The 22,423-nt window shown below is 51.5% G+C and overlaps 1 protein-coding gene across 18 annotated transcripts in view; it reads left to right on the top strand.

Moving 5' to 3' along the window:
- The window catches only part of NFASC (neurofascin), a 92,161-nt gene that overhangs the window by 61,653 nt on the left and 8,085 nt on the right, over window positions 1-22,423 (top strand). For 6 of the 18 annotated variants that reach the window (XM_086765333.1, XM_086765327.1, XM_086765328.1 and 3 more), the window contains 8 exons: window positions 593-715; window positions 1,348-1,521; window positions 3,215-3,250; window positions 9,925-10,167; window positions 12,366-12,482; window positions 14,392-14,547; window positions 18,993-19,124; window positions 19,618-19,687. In XM_086765333.1, coding sequence (XP_086621459.1) covers window positions 593-715; window positions 1,348-1,521; window positions 3,215-3,250; window positions 9,925-10,167; window positions 12,366-12,482; window positions 14,392-14,547; window positions 18,993-19,124; window positions 19,618-19,687 — 1,051 coding nt within the window. The remainder of the gene's footprint in view (window positions 1-592; window positions 716-1,347; window positions 1,522-3,214; window positions 3,251-9,924; window positions 10,168-12,365; window positions 12,483-14,391; window positions 14,548-18,992; window positions 19,125-19,617; window positions 19,688-22,423) is intronic. The other 12 variants (XM_086765343.1, XM_086765340.1, XM_086765338.1 and 9 more) reach the window with 5 other exon arrangements.

The raw sequence follows: 22,423 nt of genomic DNA, 5'->3' as shown, positions 1-22,423 counted from the left end.
TAGCTTTGACTAAGCAGCCATAAAAGCAGCCGTTCCTCAGGGTAAGGACCACAGTGTGCGTGCACCAGCTCCCTCTCACAGAGCTCTAGACACGAATAACACAAAGATGTTTTGCAAGAGGAGAAGATGCTATTCTGTTTTTTCACCATTTAAACAAACAGAGGAGATGATGTAACTGTTGGGCTGGACGGGAGCTCTAAACAAGACCAGTACAAGTGTACAACACACAGAAGTGGGACTTGAACCCTGTCACAGCTCCGCTTCACGCCTGTAGCATCTTTTGCGGGTGCCACGCGCCGGTACCCGACGAGCACAGCGCGGGCGCGGTGCTGCCGGGGTCGCATGCAGAGCTGCTCCGGTTTCTGCTCCCTGCGCACGCGCTGCTGAAAACCCGGGGCTGGCGCATGGTTTCTGGCACAGATTCTTGCTCAAATCACTTTCTGACCTTTAGCGTGTGTGCTCCCTGCATGTGTGTATTTATGAGCCTCTTGAGCGTACCAGTCAGCCCGCGATGTACGGTATTGTAAGGTATGTTATCTTGTATGTTTTTTTCTTCTTTCCTTCTCCTTCCTGGTCCCCTCCTCCTCCCAAGTGCCCAGCTCCCCCAGGTATTTAAGAATCCGACAGCCAAATCTGGAAATCATCAATCTGGAGTGGGATCACCCAGAGCATCCCAACGGCGTCCTCACAGGATACAACCTTAGATATCAAGCCTGTACGTTCCACATGCTATCTTCTTAGTGGTAATAATTAAGTCATTAATTATTTTCCTCGCTGCTAATTACCTCCTCACCTGGCACAGAAAGCTCTCTGTAAGGAACTGGAGGCTTTCCTCGGGAGGTGAGATGCTAAGGAATCCTGGAGCAGTGCAGGGAGCTGCAGCTAACCGGGGAGGGCAGCGGGTGCTCAGCGGTTCTCCCTAACTCGACCGCTGAAGGGAAATAAATTTGATTTCTGATTTAAAAAGAACTTTTAAGTACAGCCCGAGTAGTTTATGTGCTCCAATGCAAGCTGCCAGCTGGGTAAGAGATGCTGCCCGGAGCGCAGCACGCTCCGCAGAGCCCAGCGTGATGCCTGGGGCAATAAAACCTTCCCTGAGAGCCTGGCACATGCACCGTGCCCTTCCTTGGCCACCTAAACCACCTTGAATGTCCCTCCCAGCATGTCCCCGAGCCTGTAAGTCACCAGCTGCCCTAGACCAAGTGGATTTAACAGCAGCTATGGCTCTGAGCACACGTGGCCCCGCACCGACCAGCAGTTGGTCCCGGGGGAGAGGTGACAAAGTAGACGCCGCGGTGTATTTCCGAAACAAGGCTGACGCCACCACCACCTGCCTTTCCTCCCCAGTTAACGGATCCAAAACGGGCCGGACCCAGGTGGAGAGCTTCTCTCCCAATCAGACAAGGTTCACCCTGCAGAGGACAGACCCCATCTCACGCTATCGCTTCTTCCTGCGCGCACGGACCCAGGTGGGAGAAGGAGAAGCCATAGTGGAGGAGTCGCCAGCCTTGCTGAACGAAGGTAGGAGCAGCAGCACCAGCTTCTGGCTTTGCTGGGAGGGTGATGGCACATGTATCGGCCAAAAAAAATGCGGGAGAGCATCTTGCTCTCGTCTTGCAAAAGGTGAAGCTCTGCACTCTATGAGCTTAAATAAGGAGCAGATGTGGGTGAATGTTTGGTGGCTCAAAGCGGGGGGAGCAGCTGCACCCCCAGGCAGGGGCGACGGTGCCACTCTCCTGTCACCCCATAACCAGCAGCTGACCTGACCCTCCAGAGCCAAGCTCCCAGAGTCATAATGAGATAAAAATGCCCATTGTGGAGCATTCATCACACTGAGTGAAAGTTCAGGAGCCCCAAGGGAACGCGGGGAGACAAAAGCTGGCTGTTTTCCTTTCTTTAGCATTTGCTAAAAGACCTATGATTTGGTTAGGGTTCCGGTTTAATGGGGTTTTTGTCTCCTTTCCTCCATCTCCCCCCCCCTAACTAGTGGCTCTGAGTAGGAAAAGTCATTCCTACTGATGACCCAGTGGAAATTAAACGCTTCCTGACACCTCTGAGGTGGGCTCCAGCGTCGCTAATTGACGTGACAGGATGGGGCTGCATATGCTGTGGGAAAAATAAAAATTAACTAAGTCACACCCTCAACAAGCTGTTGGAGCACAGGGATTGGATTGAAGGTGTTGGTGATGGTCAGTGGTTCCAGCTGTCTCATACACGTTTGCTTTACTGGGTTTGTTTCTATACGCCGATATCGGGGACTGTTAGGAGAGCACAGCTAAATAACAGCCGTAACCGACCGCTGTTGTGTATCGCTTAATGGATTTGTACTGGGAGACGGCAGGTACAGGGTACGCCGGCATGCCAAGATAAGGTTCCCTGTCCGGGGACCGGGGATGCAGCGGCACCCAGCGCTCCCCAGCTGCCCCGGCCACAGGGATGGCCTGCTGCCACTTAGCAAAAGGACAAAGCGTTGGCCGTTGAGCAGCAAGAAAAATTAGAGAGTCAAATCCCAGTCTGAAGTTACAGAAAGATGGCAAAGTTTGACCTCAAAGCATGAGACCCTGAGGTACAGCACAACAGTTCTGGCGTGTAAGTACAATTAGCAGCTCTGAATGTCCACCTTGATATGAAGGTACCTGCTGTAATATGCAAAAGACAAGTTTGGAATTTTTTCAAAAAGCAGATTAAGGAAATTAAACCCATCAATGCTTTCAGAGGTTGTTTTCTGCTTGCCAGACTCATTCACCTGAGAAGCTTAAATAAAAATACATCTCTGATGTTCTGCACCACGGGCTCCAACCCACACAAGGCAGGACGAGCACTGGTGTTAGAACTGCACTAGAAAAGAATAAGGTGAAACTCAGAGTGTCAAAACCAGTCCTCGCTGGGATTAGCGATGAGCACCTGCTTAAGCACTTTGCTGAATGGACACCACTGGCACCTCTGCTGCGGAGCTGGTGTGTGTTTAACCGGTGACCTCCATCTCCGAGGGGACGGCCCGGCTCGCAAGCAGCTCTGATGCGCAGCAGGGCGATGGGTCGCGGCCCACGCATTGACCCCCTCTCTCTCAAGCCTCTGGTGACTGTGTGCAAGTGGTCCCCAGTCTCTCGTGGGTGTGTTCTGGTTGTTTTTATATGTTCCTCTCTTTTCTCTTCCCTTCTCTTCTACGCTCTCTCCGCCTTCCCCTCTCTATCCTTGGCGCTGCCCTCTGAAGCCACGCCAACCCCAGGTACCATACCAGCCGGAGGAGGTAACAGGCATGGGGCAAGGCTCCTTCACTCTCGCTTTCGTGTGCTGGCAATTAAGCATGCACTCCATTAACCCTTTCAATGGGAAGGTGACGTGGCAGGAGTCTAAATTGGCCATACGAAACGATGGCAGGTAAAACGAAGCCCCACAGGGCTGGCTCCACAGCAGGGTCTGCAAAGATTAAGATATTTCCGAGCGGGGCTTAACAGCCCACAGATGCCCAACGATAGCCAAACTCACCAACTGCTGCAGCTGCCACAGACTACAAGCAAAAAAAAAATGAGAGTCCATTGCCGTATTAAAGCGGTTTTTTCAATCCCAGGTCTGCGCAAAGCGCTCTCCCCTTTTTAAGCCTCAACATCCCTGCCCCTGCAAAACGCAGAAGACCACGTACCAGCCCTCCCCGCCTCGGCGGCGCCCGCCTGGGCTCTGCCCTGCGGTGTTTAAGCTGCGTTTTTCCACCCGGGAGCCCGCGATATTGCTGCTGGAGCAGCCGCCTCCCTCAGCCAGGCAGCTTGGTGGCACCGCGAGCCACGCACCTCGCCCCGGTTCTCTCAGCACTGCCAGGGCTCGCGTAGAGGAGAATCCTTTGGTTCCAGGCGCCCATTGAAAGGGTTAAGGACAATGTTTGTGCCACGGCTGTGCATGTCTGCATGCGAGGCTATTGCTGGCTTTGCCCTCGATTGGGAATTTCTACGTTGGAGCAGAGAGAAACCTTTTCTTGTGACGGAGCGGGGGCAGCATCTGCACCCACTGTCAGGGAAACCCAAATCCTCAGTTACCCAGTGTCAGCCCTGCGAAGTCCAAGGCATAAGCACAACTTCTGGTTGCTCGGAGAAGGACACCTCACCTCTTACAAAAGACTTTTCCCCCTCCCGCCCCGCTTTCAGCCGATATTCCAGCAGCGAGGACAGCCCAGTGACCAAGCTTAGATGGGGGCTAGTGACAGTGCCAGCCAAAAAACCCCCCCTCAATGGTGCAGACAAGCTTCTGGTGCGGAGCAACAGCGCCCATTTGCCCCACACCAAGGGCTGGGTAAGAGGTGGTGCTTTGCCTTTGCTGGACACGGCTCGCCAGGGAAGAGCAGCTTAGGGAAGACTCTTCCCAGGTCGTACAAGCACAGGACCTGCTCTCTGCACCTGTAGGTTTTGCTTTCCTACCTCATAGGTGTTTCTCCTCCTTTTATTTTGTTGCAGTGATGTCTCTCTACCCAATATTATTTTGTGCTTTTTTTTTTCTTTTCTGAATAGATGCCAATCTTTTTCTTACTATGTTTCCTCTTCCTAAAAAAAAAAAAAAAAAAACCAAAAAAGAAAAAGGGGGTAACAGATTGGTCTGCTTTGGGTGGTGGGAAACTGAAAACGCACGTAACCTTTTGGCTTAGAAGATCTCTGTCCTCCAAGTTTGGGAGGGCTCTTTTGCTGCTATAGCTCGTAGCTCAGCCAGGTTTTAGCTTATCCACAAGAATCTGGATTTTCTTTGTGGATCAGGATCACCTTCTTAAAACACTTTTCTACTTGTAGTGGCTGTTGCTGTACTTTGAAAACACAAGATGATCTCTTTATTCTTCCAGCATCGTATCATTTCAGGCATAACTTCTTCTTGTACCACTGGAAGCTACATGAATGAATTGTCGTTTAAAGGATAATTCTACGAGAACAGAGCCCTCTGGTCCCCCACCTCTCTGGTTTTTTGTCTTCTGCTAGGAGAAACAGTAAAGTGAAAAGATGTGCCAGGGCTGAAAGACATCTCCCAGGCAGTGACTGGAGTAGCAGGTCGTTAAGTGCTAATGCAGCTGCATCCACGGCTTCCTCGCCGTGCTACGCTTCAGCAAGAGAAAGCAAGGCAGCGTAAGGCGTAGCAAGCTCCAGCACGCATCTTCCTCTTGCTCTTGAGCGGGATGTCATTTCTCGTTAGGACGCAGGGCGGGCGCGGGAGCTGTTACACAATTCAAGCGGCGTTTGTCCCGAGAGGCTGCTTCTCTTCCTAAGGAGTACGGGCTTCACGTGAAATACTGCTTGACCTTTCTCAGAAGATTTGTCTCCGCTCGGTGACCTAGATTTTGTAGATTTTCATAGATTTGCAGCTAAAGTTGTCTTAAATTACAGTAACACACTCCTTGCCATGGGCTGCTGGCACTAAAAAAGTAAAAAGGTCTTTTTTTTTCAGGGGTTACCTTACATATACAGGGTCAGAGCTGTTTTGTACGTGTATGAGAAACCGGCCCAGCTTGATGAAATCCAAGTGAAGTGCAGGGACTTTCCCTTAGGAAAGGCTTTACCTTTCCTAAGCCAGACCTGGACCAAGGGAGAGGTGATAAGAGAAAAGAGAGTACATCTAAAAGGGCTTTGATTTATGCTATAAATGAGAAAAAAAAAAAATCAAAACTAGATCCTGTACTACCTGTGCTTATGGAGAACCTTCATCAAGGACCACAAAGAACATTGGCCTGAGAATTTAAGGACAAAAACATTGACTTTTCTCTGTTGCCTTCTTGTCTCTCTGTAATTAGGAATCAGAGGAGAAAGATCCTATTGTTCATTTTAGAAACAGAGAGAACTGCTGACCCCTCTCTTTTAGAGGCTGCTCAATCGCTCCTTTCTATTCCTGATTTTCGCATAGCTATCATCAGATTCGGAACACTTTGTGGTGAAGACTTTACAATTTCCTTCTGTTGTTAAAAACTGGGAGAGGACGAGAAGGAAAAAAAAGAAAAATCTCTGAAAAATCTATTTGGCTAATCATCAAAATTCATGAAACATTAATCAAATTTCTCCAAGCCTAATTATTTTGTAGATACACCCAAGGGAAAGCTGTTACCACAGCCTAACAACACATTAAAAGCATCTTTAAATAATTAAAGAGCAGTATGGATGTGTATTGTTTCCTGTATTTTGCAAAAAAAAAAAACAAAACAAAACAAAAAAACCAAACCCATGCAACTACTCCCTGAACTGCTACGCTACTCCGAGCAGGGCTCCAGTCCCTCTCTTGAGAGGCTCCCTCTCTAAATATCCCCCTTTTGCTTTTATGATTCTTCCTCTCAGGTTGTTTTTTCTTTCTAATATCAGTCTCACACAGCTTTTGTGTAAGGTTCGGGCTGCTTTTTACCGGTCCATTCATGGCCACAGGAGCCAAGCCGCAGCAAAGAGCACAGCCGTCCCGCTGCAAGCATCTCTCATTACTTCACCCGTTAATTGCTACGGCCAGACCGCGGCAGCCCCCGTCCATTATGACAGCGTATTTCCTCCCCAGTGCCCCCCCCGGTCTCCATTACCTGGGAGGGTAATGCATCTCTCAGACAGACCCAGCGATCTCTGCCTTGAGAGATGGGCCCGTTAACGAGCTGAACGGTCTTTTAGATCTTTCCAGGAAGATGGGCTACGGTGGGAGCAAGAGAATGGGAATCACTGCTGCTGGCTCTTACCCTGGGTTTCCTGGGTGGACTGGGGTGATTTCAAGCTTACTGCAACTGGGAAAGTGGCAGCCCCTTCCCTGCACCGTCTCCTGCTTTCAGAGTCTGGGGAATTTTTTTTTCCCCATCAAACAAATGCCAGATGCTCAGTCCTGTACCCAAACTTGACAAAGCCCTTGAGTGAACCCCATGCTGGGAATGCAGGAAAAAAAGTAAATTCAGCTACTCTGCAAAGCTCAGAAACGTGACACCTGATGCAGTATTGCAACCACCTTGTTAGAAGGATGTGTGGGATTTCTAGATTTTTTCAAAAAGAGCAGTTCTGGAAACACCAGCCTGGCCCCTCCATCTCCCCCGTCCCCCCGTTGCTGCCAGGAGCAGTCATCCATCCCTCTTTAATTGGCCCCGACGCGGTGGGCAGCAAGGGGGGGACCCCCAGCACCCCCGGGCAGGGCCGCTCCCCACGGCGGGGTGCCCGTTTCTTCGGGGGACATCGGCGCGCTCTGATCTCTGCCTTTATCTCCCCCCAGACTGAAATCAGCTCTCATTAGGGGATGGATTTCAAAGCCTAGAAAATGCCCCCTCTCTCCTCTCCCCGACTCTCCCAGCTGAGCTTTTCTCCCGCATACAATTCATATTCAAATACAAACCGGGCTGCAGCTTTGGATCCCAGGGCAGCTCAGGAGTAAATCCGGCCACGGGCTCTCCGGCTGCAGAGCCACCTTCCCACAGATGCTCTCCCCACCCTTCCCTCTCTGGACTTTCCAAACTCACCCGATCCCACTTTTTCACCTGTTTTTTTATCCCCGGTGCCAACGTGCCCTCCTTAATCTCCCGCTCAGGAGTGAGCCCGCGTTATCCCGCTGCAAAGGGCTAGCCCTGCTCTCGGGGATGGCTTCCCACCGGAGCGCTGGGGGCAAATCCCACCCGGCAGCACAGCTCAGACCGGTGCCGAATCGCTTCGGTCAACGCGGCGTCGAGGAGGGGTCCTGGCACCGCAGCTTCACCTGCGTGCGGATCCGCACGTCATACATAAGGATGATACCGTACACGGAGCTTTGACTTGTCCCAGATAATCTCTTCCCATCCAGGGTCTAGAGGAGCATTAAGGCTGAATCCCTTTTTCTGCACAAGCCCGTGCAGGTGATGCAGACACTCCTCGAACGCGCTGTGCCGGAGCAGCACGACGCGGACGCTTGGCCGGCCTGGCAGCTGGGGGCTGTACGGGTTTCCAACTTTCAGCAAGTTACTTTGTGCCTTCTTGGGTCCCGTTTTCCCCAAAGGGAATCCAGGGATTCACAGGGGAAATGCTGAGACTGCGTTGGCTAGTGTCCGCGGTGCTGTCGGATGGCGTGCATTGCAAACCTGCAGAGGAGCTGCTTCATCGGGTTCCTGGTGACATTAACCTAGTGCCACTAATCTCTTAAGCTGCCAAAAAACCGCTAAGAATCAGCAAAGATGGATGTTAGTCTTCCAGTACCTAAGGGGGGGCTACAGGAAAGATGGGGAGAAACTCTTTAGCAGAGCCTGTTGTGATAGGATGAGGGGTAATGGTTTTAAACTAAAAGAGGGGAGATTTAGACTAAATATAAGGAAAAAAAATTACAATGAGAGTGGTGGAGCACTGGCCCAGGCTGCCCAGAGAGGCGGTGGATGCCCCATCCCTGGAAACATTCCAGGCCAGGTTGGCCGGGGCTCTGAGCAACCTGATCCGGTTGGGGATGTCCCTGCTCCTGGCAGAGGGGGTGGACTGGGTGGGCTTGAATGGTCCCTTCCCACTCAAACCATTCCGTGGTTCTATGATAATACTGCACAACCCAAGTTAAAGCCTCAGGTCACAGCAAAGCCCTCCATCAGGAACCGGGTGCGAGAAATGCAGAACAGCAAAACCCCCAGCCCCCCCGTTGCGGTGGCTGGCTCAGGCCGGAGAGCACACCCGAGGACAAAGCCGTGCCGCGTCCCACCCAGGCCGGGTCCCCTCCCTGTCACCACCATCCCCGCTCCCCTCCCAGCCCCTCGCCTGGCCGGGGGGCGGCGACGGGCTGCGCAAGGCGGGTGCTTTATTTCGGGGGGGGCTGCGCTGCTGCATGAGGGTGGCTGCGATGCTGTGTTGGTCCCGCTGCGGAGAGGATGTCGGGGCGGGCTGGTGTTTTCGGGACGTGCCGTAACTGTGGTTTTATTGCAGCCGCGGTCGGTAGGGAGATGGACTGAGTGACCTACTGCTCTTCTCTGCTTCTGGGTCTCTGGAGGGCTGAGGTTTTAGGGGTTGGCCCTCCTTGGGGATGGAGTTGGTGAAGAAAAAAGCCCTGGCTTGGTTCTGGGTCACCTTTTAAAGTACTTTCCTAGAGCTATCCCTGTTTGTGGGTGATACTTAAAATAGCCGGTTTAATTTGCCTGACAGGGGGATTTGTAATCCCCTGATCTACAACAAGAGTAAGAAAACATCATTTAATGAAATCATCAGGAGGTAAATCTCTGCTTACGTACCTCAGGCAGTTTAAGCAGCATTTCATTTTCTGCCGGCAGGATTTCGGGCCCAAGCCAGGGCTGCTCAGGACCCCCAGCCACACCGCGGGGTGCGTGCGTAAAGCGCGCCCTTACCCCTTTATACAGCACAGGGGGGACGTGGAGAGGGGCGAACGAGAAAACAAATTGCCTGGACTTCCCATTCAGGCAGCTTGGGGGTGCGCCAACCCCTTTGTCCTAATTTAAATGTTAATTGGGGGTGGGCAGCGATGGTGAAGTACCATCCGTCGCTCACCAACCAGCTATTTCAGGGAGCCCCGAACGCCCTCAGCGCAGTTCTGCGCGGGGGGACGATGGGGCGAGGACAGCCTGCCCCGTGCAGCCCCCCCCGCTTTCCTCCGCCCGCGCCCCTCCGTGCGATGTAAGCCCAGGGTGGCGAGGGGCACCGGTGGCAGAGCAAAGGCAAAAGAGAAGCAGGTCGTTCGGCCCTGGGAAAGGGGTCAAAGCATGGGCGCGGGCCATGGGTGCGCAGGAGCAGCTTGCCGGGGGAAGCCCCCCGCTTGCTGCCCCTCTTTGCCCCCAGCATCCCTCCCCGACCCTCAGCCGGGCGCGTTGGCCATCGTGTTTCACAGTTCAGCCTCGTGTTTCCCACCTCCCTTCCCCGGTCCCCCCGCCTCTGCGCCGTACCGCTCTGCTTCCCCCCGCGTGCCTGCGCCTCCAGCCCTCGGGGACGGCGAGCGCGGGCCCCGAGGAGACATCGCCACGTCTAAAAAGCCAGTGTTTCCCTCTCCCAGCCGCAACTGGGTTGCCTCCAACTACCATTGGCCTAACCAGTACTACAACAACCCCAACTACCACCACCACCGACACAACTACCACTACTACCGACACAACTACCATCACCACCACCACCGACACAACTACTACCACCACCACCACAACTACTACCACCACCACCACCACCACAGCCGCCACCGTCGCAAGCGCCACAGCAGCGACAGAGAGGGCTCCGGCAGCCACGACAAAGCAGGAGTTGGGTACTGCGCTTTCCTTTTCCTCTAACCCTTCTAACCCTACCCCTTCTTGCTCAGAGCAAGGGTTAATAACGGGCACGGGCGGCATTTAAGACATCCCACACTTTGGGAATGGCTTTGCAAGGAGACAGAGAGGTGGCGTGGGCTCAGGAATTGAGGTGCACAAGTGGCTTCTGGCAATTTGGGGGTCCGGTGCTCCCTGTGCTACCCACCCGGTCTCAGCCTCGGGGATAACTCAGCCCTCCCCGGGGCATCGCGGTGGGGAATTAGCATCAGTGTTTGGGAAGGAAGACCCTACAAAAGCCCTCAAAAGTATTAGCTTTTACCTATTGCCACTAAAAAGGGGTTCTGTTACTATTCTAGAAGACGTCACTTCAAATTTAGCACATCAGCTGTTAGCTGGGAGACCTGTCATCGCTTATAGGAGTCTTTCGGTTTGCGCTGCTGCTCTTTGCGATGCAACCCAGCCATCGCCCACGGGGGCAGGGGGAAGCGTTTAAGGCGCAAGAGGCAGGGGTGTGCCAGGTATTTATCAGGTCAGGAGAAACTTCTCCAGCAATCAGACAAGAATGAGGTGATCAATCTCTGCTGTGGTGGAGGCATATTCTCTATTGTATGAGTTTTACTGGTAAATATAGAGGGATGTATCTCGCTGAGCCTTGTTCTCAAAACGCTGCTATAATGCTACCTACAGTTAATAAATAATTATGGGTAGTTCTATTCAGGTTGGTAAAAAAAATAAATCAAACCAGTAGCAAAAGGGAATGCAATCAAAAGAATTCAGTCACCTAGCTAGGTAGGATGCACTCAAAAATGCAAGGGCAAAAGCTACAGAGATCCTTGCTAACGCACCATAAAGAGGGAAAGGAGATAATAGTAATGAAATAAAAGTTGATGCCCATTTAACTTAAGGAATTTGATTAAAGCGGTTCATAAATCTTTCTTTATATTCTCGCATAAGATTAATTCAGGATAGATTAAAAAAACCCACCAAAACCATAGGCTGCGAGGACCAGCCCCGACCCGACACTCCCCAGGAAAACAGGATTGCGATAAAGATGCAGACCTGACTCGAGAAAGGGGAATTTGCCCTGCGCCGCGCAGAGCTGCTAACGGCAAATCGAGGGAGCGCACGCGGGGAGCTGCGCTGCCAAAACAAAATCAGCTTAAAAACCGGTGCGAGAAATATAGACGCAGCTCCATCGCTGTATACGAGGTCTCGGTAACGAAGCAAGGTTGCTACCACAACGCAGTCACCGTTGAGTGACTACGTGGGAAAACGTCGCTAATTGGAAGCAGGCAATTAAGCGGCCAGGCACGCGCTGCCACAGAGCAGGGAGAGGGGACGGGAGCTGGAAGAGGAATCGCGCGTGGCCCGAGCCACCCCGGGGACACGGGGGAAGAGGCTGAGCCGTAATGCGGGCAGACAGGGCAACCGCAGCAGCCAGGTTGTGATTTTAAGAGGGATTCTAGGTCACGTCCCTGACCCCGCAGCGATAGGGCCTTGCGATGTCCCAAAAGTCGCGTAGCTGGCCTCATCCCAGGGATTGCAGTTATTCATCTGTAGCTTGTCAAACCAAAACCTGAGCTACACCGTGAAGTAAATAATAATAATAACCATCATCGTAATAAAACCAAGGTGTAATTTATCTGACGCCATGCTAAACTAGTGGGTTAGCTCTACTGCACCAGAAATGAAGTTCATCCGCTCTCCAAAGCAACGTCGACAATCCTTAACTTCAAAATCAGAAACGAGTGACTTCATTGCCCCACTGGCTGTCTCTAGACCCAGTAACACACAATATTCTCACCCAGTCTCTCCTTCTCGGTTGTGGCAGTCAGTCCGTGTGCACTCATGCACGCGTCTCCCGCGTCCCTTTGGGCACGAGTTTAGCCAGGAGATTTCCCTGCTGAAATCCTCAGGGATGTGCCACAGAAGTCTTCAGACTCCAAAGATAAGCTGAGTGCACTTGGACTTAAACACCAGGAACGCAGTGAGCTTCTGCTACCGAACTTCCCCCAAAAGTTCAAAGTTAAGGATCTTGAAAGGAACAAATACGTCTTCAGGCACGCTCATAGGTTAAGATCAAAGCGTTAAATTCAGGAATGATTTTGTCAGATTTTACCAACAGCAGATGCTAGATGAGGTCTCATTCGCGTATAATCCAAAATACTAATTCCTGTTCTAACCTGTCCACCAGCCACCAATGGATCGTCCATATGGGACATAAGAGCTATGGCTAATAGTAACTGGGCAAACATCACCTGGAGCCACAATTACTCGGCAGGAACTGACTTTGTGGTTAAGTATATCACCAGTAAGCATCAGATCGCGTGGGGACTCTACAGGGTGGTGATGCCATTAGAGATCCTGCCAGCTCCCGTGGTTACAACCCGTTACTCGGTCTTAATTACTGTGTGTGGAATGATGCTTCTGCAGCCACATGGAGGATGGGAGAGGAGAAGGCAGGGCATGAGCACGGCTTTTTAGAGTGCACCAGAGCTAATCCTCATCAAAAATGATTCCCCCTCCTTGCACCGACTGCCGCGAGATGTTTATGACACAGAGATGAGCAAGGCTGTTCAGTTGTGAACCGTCCATTGAGCTGGGCTGTATGTGGCCACAATGTAAAGAGCCTTAAAAAAAAATTTTAAAAAAATATACGTATATAAAAGGAGATAAAACTTTGAGGGAAAACATAAATTGGCGACCAGTTTTAAATGGCTTTGAAGATGGGCTTCTTGAACCTGGAGTTGGCAGAATCATCTGTGATCCCAAACCTCCTGTTATATCAGATATCGTTGTCGATTAAAATTGTAAGGCTATGTACTTAGTCTGGAAACTCAAAGCCAGTATCTCTGGTTTTAGTACTTGTTTAGAAAAGATGTTTACATGTTGTTGGTTGGTGGTTTGTTTTTTTTAAATAGATAGGCAGTGGTGATTACTGCTTATCTCTGACTTTATTTCCCAGCCATTTCAGCCCTCACATTGTGTGGGATGCCGGTCTTAGATCGGCATTTAAAATAAACCAACTAGGCAGAATCAATGACTGCTTTTGGTCATTGACAACACTGCTTAAGAGATGACCTTGCTTTCTCCTTGAAACAATTTCTCACGCGCAGCCAGTGCCTGGTCTCGCTCGGCAGCTTGCAGGGCTTCTTTAGGCAGCGCAGGCTGTGCTGTGCTCAGCCTTCCCCTTTTTAACTGGTTTCCGTAATTCAGGATACCCATCAGCTTTCCAAGCCAAGTATCCCAGCTCCCAAACCACCCACTACCAACCCTATTTTTCTCCCGGTCACCGGGAAGCACAGAGCGCAGGTGATGCCCTTCCAGAGCCCCCGCTCATGCCGTGGGGTACCCTCATCAGGACCTGGCTGACAGGGGGGAAATCTCAGAGATTTCAGCCCTTCCCAAATAACCATGCATCTCCTTCTTTTATGGTAGCATTGGAAGCAAGCAGCATGCTTTTGGCCTCAAATTCACATTTATCCTTCCCCACAGCACGGCTGAACTGGGAGGTGCGCACCTCCAGAGCCATCAACCACAGCCCCACTGCAGGCTTTCTTAGAATTTGTGGTCTGATGCTCAGCATTAAGCTCATCAGCAAACGATTCCCAGCAAAGAACAGGCGATCCCTGGATAGAGCCTGGGAGCAGTCAGCACCCCTCCCTGGGCTGAAGGGCTAGACCTCCCTCGCCCCTAAAATCAGCAGCCTGCCAGCTGGGGCAAGCTGTCTGGCAGCACCTTTAATGCAACGCCCAGCTCATTCCAAGCCTCCTCAACCCACCAGCAAAACTGGCGCGCGGCTAACGCTCCCCAAAAGCACAAGAATCGGCTCCTTTACTGAGTCCTGTAAAGCCCAGCTGAGCGGGACCAGGCAAATTCCAGACCTTTGGCAGTAAATACCCCAATATCCAGATGTGAGGCTGGGCAGATAAAGGACCTATCAAGTCTTAAAAGCAGGGAGAGATCCGAATAGCTACCGGTGTTTTTTCCAGTACGGCAAGCAGGGATGCAGCAAAACCCGTACCGCATTCCTGCATCACTGATTTTCTTCTATTCTCAGCGAGTAACAATCGTGAAGCCGTTAATAGCTCCTTGACCATCACGCTGTATTATTTCTGCTCAGCGGCTAGGGAGAGCGTAACGCGTTGCCTGCAGTGTCAACACGGTAATCTCGCCGAGCCTCCCGCGGCTGGGTTTGATGTGCGGTTTCTGTTTCTCAGGTAACAAGACAGAGAAATCTATCCCTGTTAAAGCTCAGACCCCTTCCTCTGTGCAGCTGGCGAATCTGACGCCGGGAATGATGTACAAGCTGTGGGTGTTCCCCATATGGTCTAGCCCCAGCGAACACTCGTACATAACCTTTACCACCAGCTCAGGTGAGACGGGCTTCAGCCCCGCCGCGGGGTGCGTTTGCGAGGCATGTCACATCCATCACCGCCGCCGTCATTCGCGTGGTGGTGGGAGGCGGTTCGACCATGACTGCATGGAACGACCCCCATCCACCCACCCCCGGCAGCCCCCTCATCTCTGCCCCTGTTCAAGAGCCACCCCCAGCATCACCGGGAGGTTGCTCTCCATTGCACGGAGGAGGAGAGCCCCAGGAGGGGACAGGGACCCCTTTGGAGGAAAGGGTCCTTCAGGAGCGTGGAGACAAGGCTCATGTTTGTCATGAGCGCTGTCATGAAGCCCCGCCACTGCGCGTTCGCGCTCCCACACGCGCGTTGCTGCTCGTGGTGATGGTTGCTTTGGCCCCGGAGAGCGTGCGCGCGTCCGGCCCCAGGTTATGGCGGAGGGGCAGGCGGGGAGATGCTGGTGACGGGGTGCAGGCGAGGGGCAGGACCAGGAGGGGGAACGCAGCCTTTGCTGAAGCCCTCAGCCAGAGTCCATGTGGCATCAGCCTAGGGCTTTCCAGCCTCCAGGTACGTTTCCTCTGGCAACTTCGCATTTAATTGCACAAGCAATTTTCCAGGCTTAGCACCTGAGTGATTTTTACAGCTTTCTAATTACGGGCTTCCCGCACTGCCCACCCAATGCCAGAGAAATATCCGTATTGCCTTCCGCAGGCGTCGAAACAGGCTCTATGCATTTATAAAACTTCACTGTTCACACTTGATGAGTTCCAGGAAATGAAAACAGCCGCACCTTGCCTTTGTATTCGCCCGGGGGTTTTACCGTAGGAATCTGCGCACAACACCTGTCAAAGCACGGGTCTAAACTCTTAGCCGGGAAAACAAGGAGCGAGCAACACCGGAGAAGCCCGCACTGACAGATGTAGTGGGTAGAGGCTGTGATTTTCTAAGAACTGAAATTATTTTGCTCAGATCCAGCCGTGTAATGGAAGGCTCAAGCGCTTACCAAACTCTTTGAGAAGTGCAAAAGGAAAATGTAATTCACAGCACGGGAACGCTGCAGTGGAGCAGCAGCTCTCTCCACACCCCCACGCACATCTTATTCAGTGCCCAAAAATTCAGCAAGTCGAATGGCACTGAGTAATTCTCCGACGTACTAAGATGGGAGACATCCCCCCTGACACAGGGACAGACGGCAGCTGCTGGGTTCCTGCGTGCCGAACGCTGCCCATCACTGCGAAATAGCCAGCGCGTGCTGACCTCGGCTCTGCCCCGCGCTGAGGTCCGACGAGCCTCCTCAGGCTGCTCCATCCCCCTGTGACCTGGCCAAATCCACGGCACAGCAGCCCCAGAACACGCTAGGCTTTGCAGAGAGCCTTGTTTTCAAGCAGGATTTACTTTCACGAGGTTTTCCCCCCATCGTTCCACCACTGACATGCCGTGCGGCGTGGCCGCCCTGCCTCGGGAGGTTTCACAGCTTTGCTTTGGCAGGGCTCGGCTCGCAGACACGCAAACTGTCTGCAGATGTCAAGTTCCTGGGCTCTGAGCCTGTTCTGACATTGCAGGGGCTGATTCTGACCCCAGACAATAACAGAGCTGATTTTTCAACTCTGACTTTCTCCAGATCAGCTCCAGCTGCAATGTATCCTCGGATTTGTTTCTGCTCCCAGACCCTCCCCTGCCCCGGACATCACCACCACCCACACCACACCATGCGTCTGCGGAGCCTTTTCCCGATCCGGACCCGTCTCTTTTCCTTTTCTCGCCTGCTGTTCACACACCATGGGATGTGGGGGAGAGGGGACAGCCTCCTCACACAATGGACCCCAAGGGGCAGGGAATCCTTAGAAAGAGGTGGGGGGAAAAAAAAAAAAAAGCTCTATCCTTGGCCAATTGATGCTGGCAGCCTCAGGATATCTATTTTCTGCAATTGAGGGGTTCCTACTGATAGCATCGTCGAGACTGAAGGACGGGGTCACCTTTGTCCCTGTGACAGAGGCTGATGGGTGACCTGAGCCCTGTCACCGCGGGATACACAGAGCTCTCCCCGTCCCCGCGTGCATAAACGCCGCAGATCCATTTCTTCACCAGCTGGATACTGCTGACACGAGCGTCCGGCCCCCACTGACAGTCATATGCCATCAGGAATGCTTTTGACAAAAGAAAAAAAGCACTGTTCTCTTTTTTTTTTTTTTTTGTGGGTTTTGTTTTTTAATGCTTTGCAAATAGCCATTGCTAAAGGTTTCCTCAGTTTGAGGGGAGATAAGTAAGACGTAGCCCACCTGCACTGTGGCTGCAGGACACTGCCCTCCCGCTTTGCTGCTGATTAACTGACAGCTCGTTAACCCAACAGAGCTCCTCCCAGCAGTACAGGGCACTTCCAAACTACAAACATAGCTTAAAGCAAAGATACCTTCTAAGTTAAGAAAAAAAAAACTGGCATATACACTATGACTAGTAGGTAACATGTTTTCTGCCACAAGATTATAATTAATTTTTTAAAGAAGTCGCTGCAGTTGCATTTCAAATCAATACCTGTTCAATTACACAGCTGCTTCCCACTATTTCCCCCCGACGCTGGCCTTACATTAAAGCAAATCAAAACATCCTCTCTGACAGCCATGTACTTAATCCTCTCTTTCCGAAAGCCGCAATGACAGTCACTCGTTTACTCTACGTACAAGACTGCTGTGACTATAATTTTGTCGTCACACGTTGCTTTTTTGGGAAGGATGGCAATTATCCCTCCACCTTGGCGATAGGCGGTGTCACGATCCTACTGCAAGATCCCCTGGTGACTTTGTCCTCCAAATCCTCCCTTCCTGCAAAACCCAGCCCACGTCTGTGTGGTGGCGCAAACCCCACCTCTTGGGCTGCTCTGGCGTTTTGTACTTTGAAGACCCTCTTATTTCTCCCTTGGTGTTGGCTTCAGTACAACTCCCATCCCAGCAGGCCCGCTAACACAATCTTTTTCCATTTCAAAGCTTTCCAGTAAAGCTTTCTTCCCCCTTCCTCCCCAAGCACTCAGCTAATTGAATCCGGTTCTCAGCTCCGCTCCGTTATAATCTCATTCTCTCCGTTGTAAAAAAAAATGCATCCTCAAGGACCGCGTAAGCTCAGGTTGTGCTAACGGTAAATATTAAGCGTGGCGGCATTAGAGGGAAGAGCAGCAAAAGGAGCCAAGGCACCGGTAGGCAGCTGCTTCTCCTCAGCTTCCCCGGGAGCTCGGAGCTGCTCACCAACACTGAGCGTTCAGGGTCCGACATCGTTAGGTTGGACTTGATCATCTTGGAGGTCTCTTCCAACCTTAAGATTCTAGGATTCTATGATCATTTCTTTAGCAAACGGTACTCTTTCTTGTAATTCTCCTCTTTTATCTGTGAATTTCCTTCTCATGATTCAGCCGCTATTACCGACTGGCAACGCGGCTTAGATTTCATCCTAAGGAAAGCACCTCTTCTTTTGGGTGCAATTTTGACGGAATAAGTACGCGCCTACAGTCCTAAAACAGCATGGGTTCAGAAAGTTTGCCAATTCAACTCATTTTTCAAGTTGTTTTCTCTTACAACAGCCTTTCATGCAGAATACATTAACAGGGGTCTATCTTTTAGGCTTTCTTCGTAAGCACTGTCTCGGTTTTTGTCACGAGCACCACAAAAGATGCTCGCCGCACCGTCCTGCCCACTCCAGGCAAACCCCCGCTCAATCCCAATTCAGTCCCATCCAGCTCAGCTCTCCCGTGCTCCTGCCGGGAACACCTATCTCCGTTTGCACCGCAGCCTGGTTAAATTTAGCCCCGCTGCTGCGCTGAAGGTTATTTTCTCCTCTGCTCTGTCTTGCTGAATACGAAGCGCATGTCAATGAGAGCCAGAAAATGGCAGCTGGTTGCTATTTATAGGACATGGATTTGTCTGTCTGACCGGGCACGGGAGCTGCAAAATAAGAAGTCAGAGTACGTGAGGGAGGACGTGGCAGTCAGGAGCCGGAGCGTTGTCTGGAGAACAAGGCATCTCCTTGCCTGGTACCAATCATATCAATATTCCATACCGGATCCGCTCGGGCATGTTTTTTGCGGACCTTCTCGCTTCCAGAGCATTTTTCAGACAGTAAATGAAAGATCAAATCTGTTACCCAGCTTCTTTTGCCATTATTTGCAACACACCTTTCTCACCGGTCTCTGCTAGGTTTTGCTTTCTGTTGTGACTCTTTGCTGTAGCTCCTGCTAAAATGTTGAGTTGACCACCACAGAGGAAGGAAAAAAAAAAATAATAATAATAATAATTTTTAAAAGCCACAGATCCCAGTGCTACAGTCTCAGATAAGCCGGTCAATACACATATAGACACACAAGTGCAGCGCTAAAGATAATTTCTAAACTGAGGACTGACTCTTACTATTCATCTCTTTCCCTCTGTGGTTCCAGTCTGTCCCTTACAGCTTTTTTTTTTTTTTCCTTTCAATTTTCCTCCCAGCTTATACCAAGAACCAGGTGGACATCGCGACGCAGGGCTGGTTCATCGGGCTGATGTGTGCCATCGCTCTCCTGGTCCTCATTCTGTTGATCGTCTGCTTCATTAAGAGGAGCAGAGGCGGGAAGTATCCAGGTAGGAGCATTGCACGGCGATCGCTTGTGCTCATGGTTTAAACATCTCCAGGCTTCTGGAGGCTAATCAAATTGTTACTGCTCAGAGAGATGCTTGTGATTACACGGGCTTCTCTTTCTCTGTAGAGGGAACACGATTATGAGTGGGAAGCATTTCAGTTAATTAAAGGTCAGGTGAGGGCTCTGCGCTGCGGAGCTGGACGCTCCGGCTACGCATGACCCAACCTCTCCTCTACAAATCTGCTTCTCCTCATCTAGAAAGAGATCTTTTCAGGCAAAAAAAATCTCATTAAATTTTTGCAAAGCAAAGAAAAGGCTTAAGAAAATTCACCAATTAATACATCCTCTCTCGCTGTCTGGAGCACCCGTGCCCTGGTGCCACTGCAGCAGCACCCTTCGCAAGCCCTGCCAGGTGCAGGGTATTTTTCTTTTTTTTTTTTTTAATCTTCTGTACTGCTTTTTAGCCTGAATGTTGGGGATTTGCTTGTTTACAGTACGAGACAATAAAGACGAGCATCTCAATCCCGAAGACAAGAACGTAGAGGACGGGTCCTTCGACTACAGGTATGCTCCCGCTGGCATGCGACCACGTCTCCCCATCAGCCCCGCTCCCAGCCATCACAGACCTCACCGCTCCACCCCTCCACGTCGCCGCGGTGCCACACAGCCTCCCAAATTATTTCTCCCACCTTCCTCCTCCTGCCTCCTTCCCTCTGCAAGTCCTTGACCAAAGGCAATATTTTCCTGCCTAAAGCCCTGGAAGAGTAAGCAGGCTGTGAGGATGCTGCTAAGGTCTCCTCCTTTTCCTGGCTCAGCCTGGGATCGGTGCAGGCAGAGAGCTGGGATTCTGGCATCAGCTACCTGGGACACAGCTCTCACCAGGTGCAGATCAACCTTAACGACACTGCTAACACATCCAAAAAAAAAAAAAAAATTAAACTCTGAAGCAGCCTGAGGGTATTTTAGGTGTATCGCCCTATAGCTCAGCCTCTCTCCTACCCATAAGGGAGTAGCCAGGGGAGAAGAAAGGCCCAAACTCATGTTTGGATCAGCCCTGAAAGCATGCAAGAGCCTGATTTGGGGGTCTCCCTGCATTCCAGTCAAGGCTTTTCTGTGAAGTCCCCAGGCAAACCCTACAGAAACACCCCCGAGGGCTGCAGCACAGCCTGGCAGCAGTGCTGCTAAATCTGCTCCCACCTCTGCTCCGCTGCTCTCAGGAAAAACGGGATCCCTCATCCTTTGAGGAGCAGCAGCACCCATTTTTACCCCAGGAAAACTCCCAGGGTATTTCAGGAGCAGCTCATCGCATCCGGTCTCGCTGGACTGCCCGCCCTCGGTAGATGATGGGGATTATTTACGACACGTCCAGCTTGCCCTTTGAGTGCCTGCAGCGGGCTTTGCTTTTCTTTAATGAATTAAAATGCACCTTTCCATCTGAGCCGGACCCAAAGCCCAATTAGGCTGGCAGGAATTTTTCCTCCTAACTTCAAAACGAGGGTTAATTAAACCCCGTGTCATTACCGGTGCTCCTACCGTTACAAATTGAGGTAGCAAGGAGAGGAAGAATTTATTTAAGATTCAGTAAGGGATGTAACAAGACACGTGTTCTGCCAAGGACTTTAGAGGAAGCAAGATGAATATATCTGCCTGCACACAGTAGGTAAGTGGAAGTAGGACAACTGCAGCCCTCAAAACGATCACATTTGTATTGTTAGTAGCAGGGGAACTCTGTTCCAGTAGCCATAAACACACACTACAGAGCTGGTGTCCATACTTTGACCAAAACAAATCCCCTTAATGCTCTGAGTTATGATAGAGATCCCCTTGGTTCCCAAATTTGTAGGAAGGCACGAATACCATGCAGCAAGCCTGAAACACCTCATCACCCCCACACAACCCTCCCCAGGGTCTCAGCCAAGGTCTCCGCAGCCGAGCTTCTGGCAGTACGCACCGATTTCAGAGATCTGCTTCTCAAGGGTCCACTGAGGTGGCTGCAGTCAAGACCTCCTCGCCCCCATCACTCCCACGGCAATCGCATTGCCAGGGACCCCTCGCCTTGCACGGGAGGAAAGCCAAGCTCTTGGCATGGCTGGCGGCATCGCGACAGTCCACGATGCTGCATTTACTGCCCAGGCACCATCCAAGGGGCCTTGCCTTCCAGGCAACAGGAAGGAATGGGGTGAATCCTTCATCCTACCACTCAGCAGCTTCTGCTGAGCTGAAGCTCCAACTTTTATTGACAGCCCCATTCCCAAAAGTTTGCAAGACAAAGGCAGAGGTAAGGGCAACAACCAAGCTCCAAGATGCTCCCACATTTTCAATCACACTGTCCCATGGACTAGCTAGGGAAAAAAAACACAGTCAAACACCACCACACACCCCCAATAACCCATAAACTTTGTCCCCTCCTTCCCAGGAACAACAGGTTTCCTGGGAAAAGTAATGGGAGGCTTCCCTCAAGGAGGCAGAAAGGAAGGCAAACCTGAAGGATTGATATCAAATGCTGTTGGCTGATTAAGATTCAAAATGATGGTGATGTTAGGCTCAAGGAGGGTAGCAGTTAGTATTTCAAGCAAGGATAGGAACTGAGCTGACGTGAGTTCTTCATTGGTTCCCTCCCCACCTCCACATAGCATGTCTGATATGCTCTCATCATATCTCACGTCCTTAATGCCCTGTGCATGCAACTTTCAAATCTCTGCAGCCTATAATTAAGAGATACTGTCACATCTTTCTGTTCCACTAACAGAATAATGGTTTTCCTGAGCAGAGGCTAAGCTGAGAAGCTTATTTTCAAAGCAGGAGACCATTATCCTTGGACAATGTTCTGTGCCAGTGACTGTGCCTCATTATACCAAATGTTCAAGCTGCACGTGGGGGAGTTGGCTGGAAAGCCTGGCCGCTGGGAAGGGAAAGTTGAGAGGTTTTAGTTTCTGGGCTCCAGTTCAGGTTCAGGATGGTGTCCTGTGGCACAGGTCGCACACTGCAGGCAGTGCCAGCTTGCCCCGAATGGAGCATCTCAGCAGACGTCAAGTCAGGAGGACACAGAGCCGTCCTCCGAGCCCGGCAAGGGGAGGAGAGGTCTGGCGAAGCAGCCTGGGGAGGGATAGGCTTGTCACAAGATAACACAGCACCGGTGCATGACTATCATGGGAACCCAGCAGAAGGCTGGAGGGGAAACCGAGCGACCCATTCCCTTGGCCCTTGTCCTGCATGTCGGTCCCCGGCAGCGCCCGCCGCTCCCCGCGGCCACTCGCTAACGGACTTCAGCCATCAACAGCCCGATGGCAAACAGCCCGC

Source organism: Chlamydotis macqueenii, chromosome 23 (genome assembly GCF_036417535.1).
Source record: "Chlamydotis macqueenii isolate bChlMac1 chromosome 23, bChlMac1.mat, whole genome shotgun sequence".
Taxonomy (NCBI): domain Eukaryota; kingdom Metazoa; phylum Chordata; class Aves; order Otidiformes; family Otididae; genus Chlamydotis; species Chlamydotis macqueenii.
Note: the sequence above shows the minus strand (reverse complement) of the source record. Positions and strands in the feature narration are given on the sequence as shown.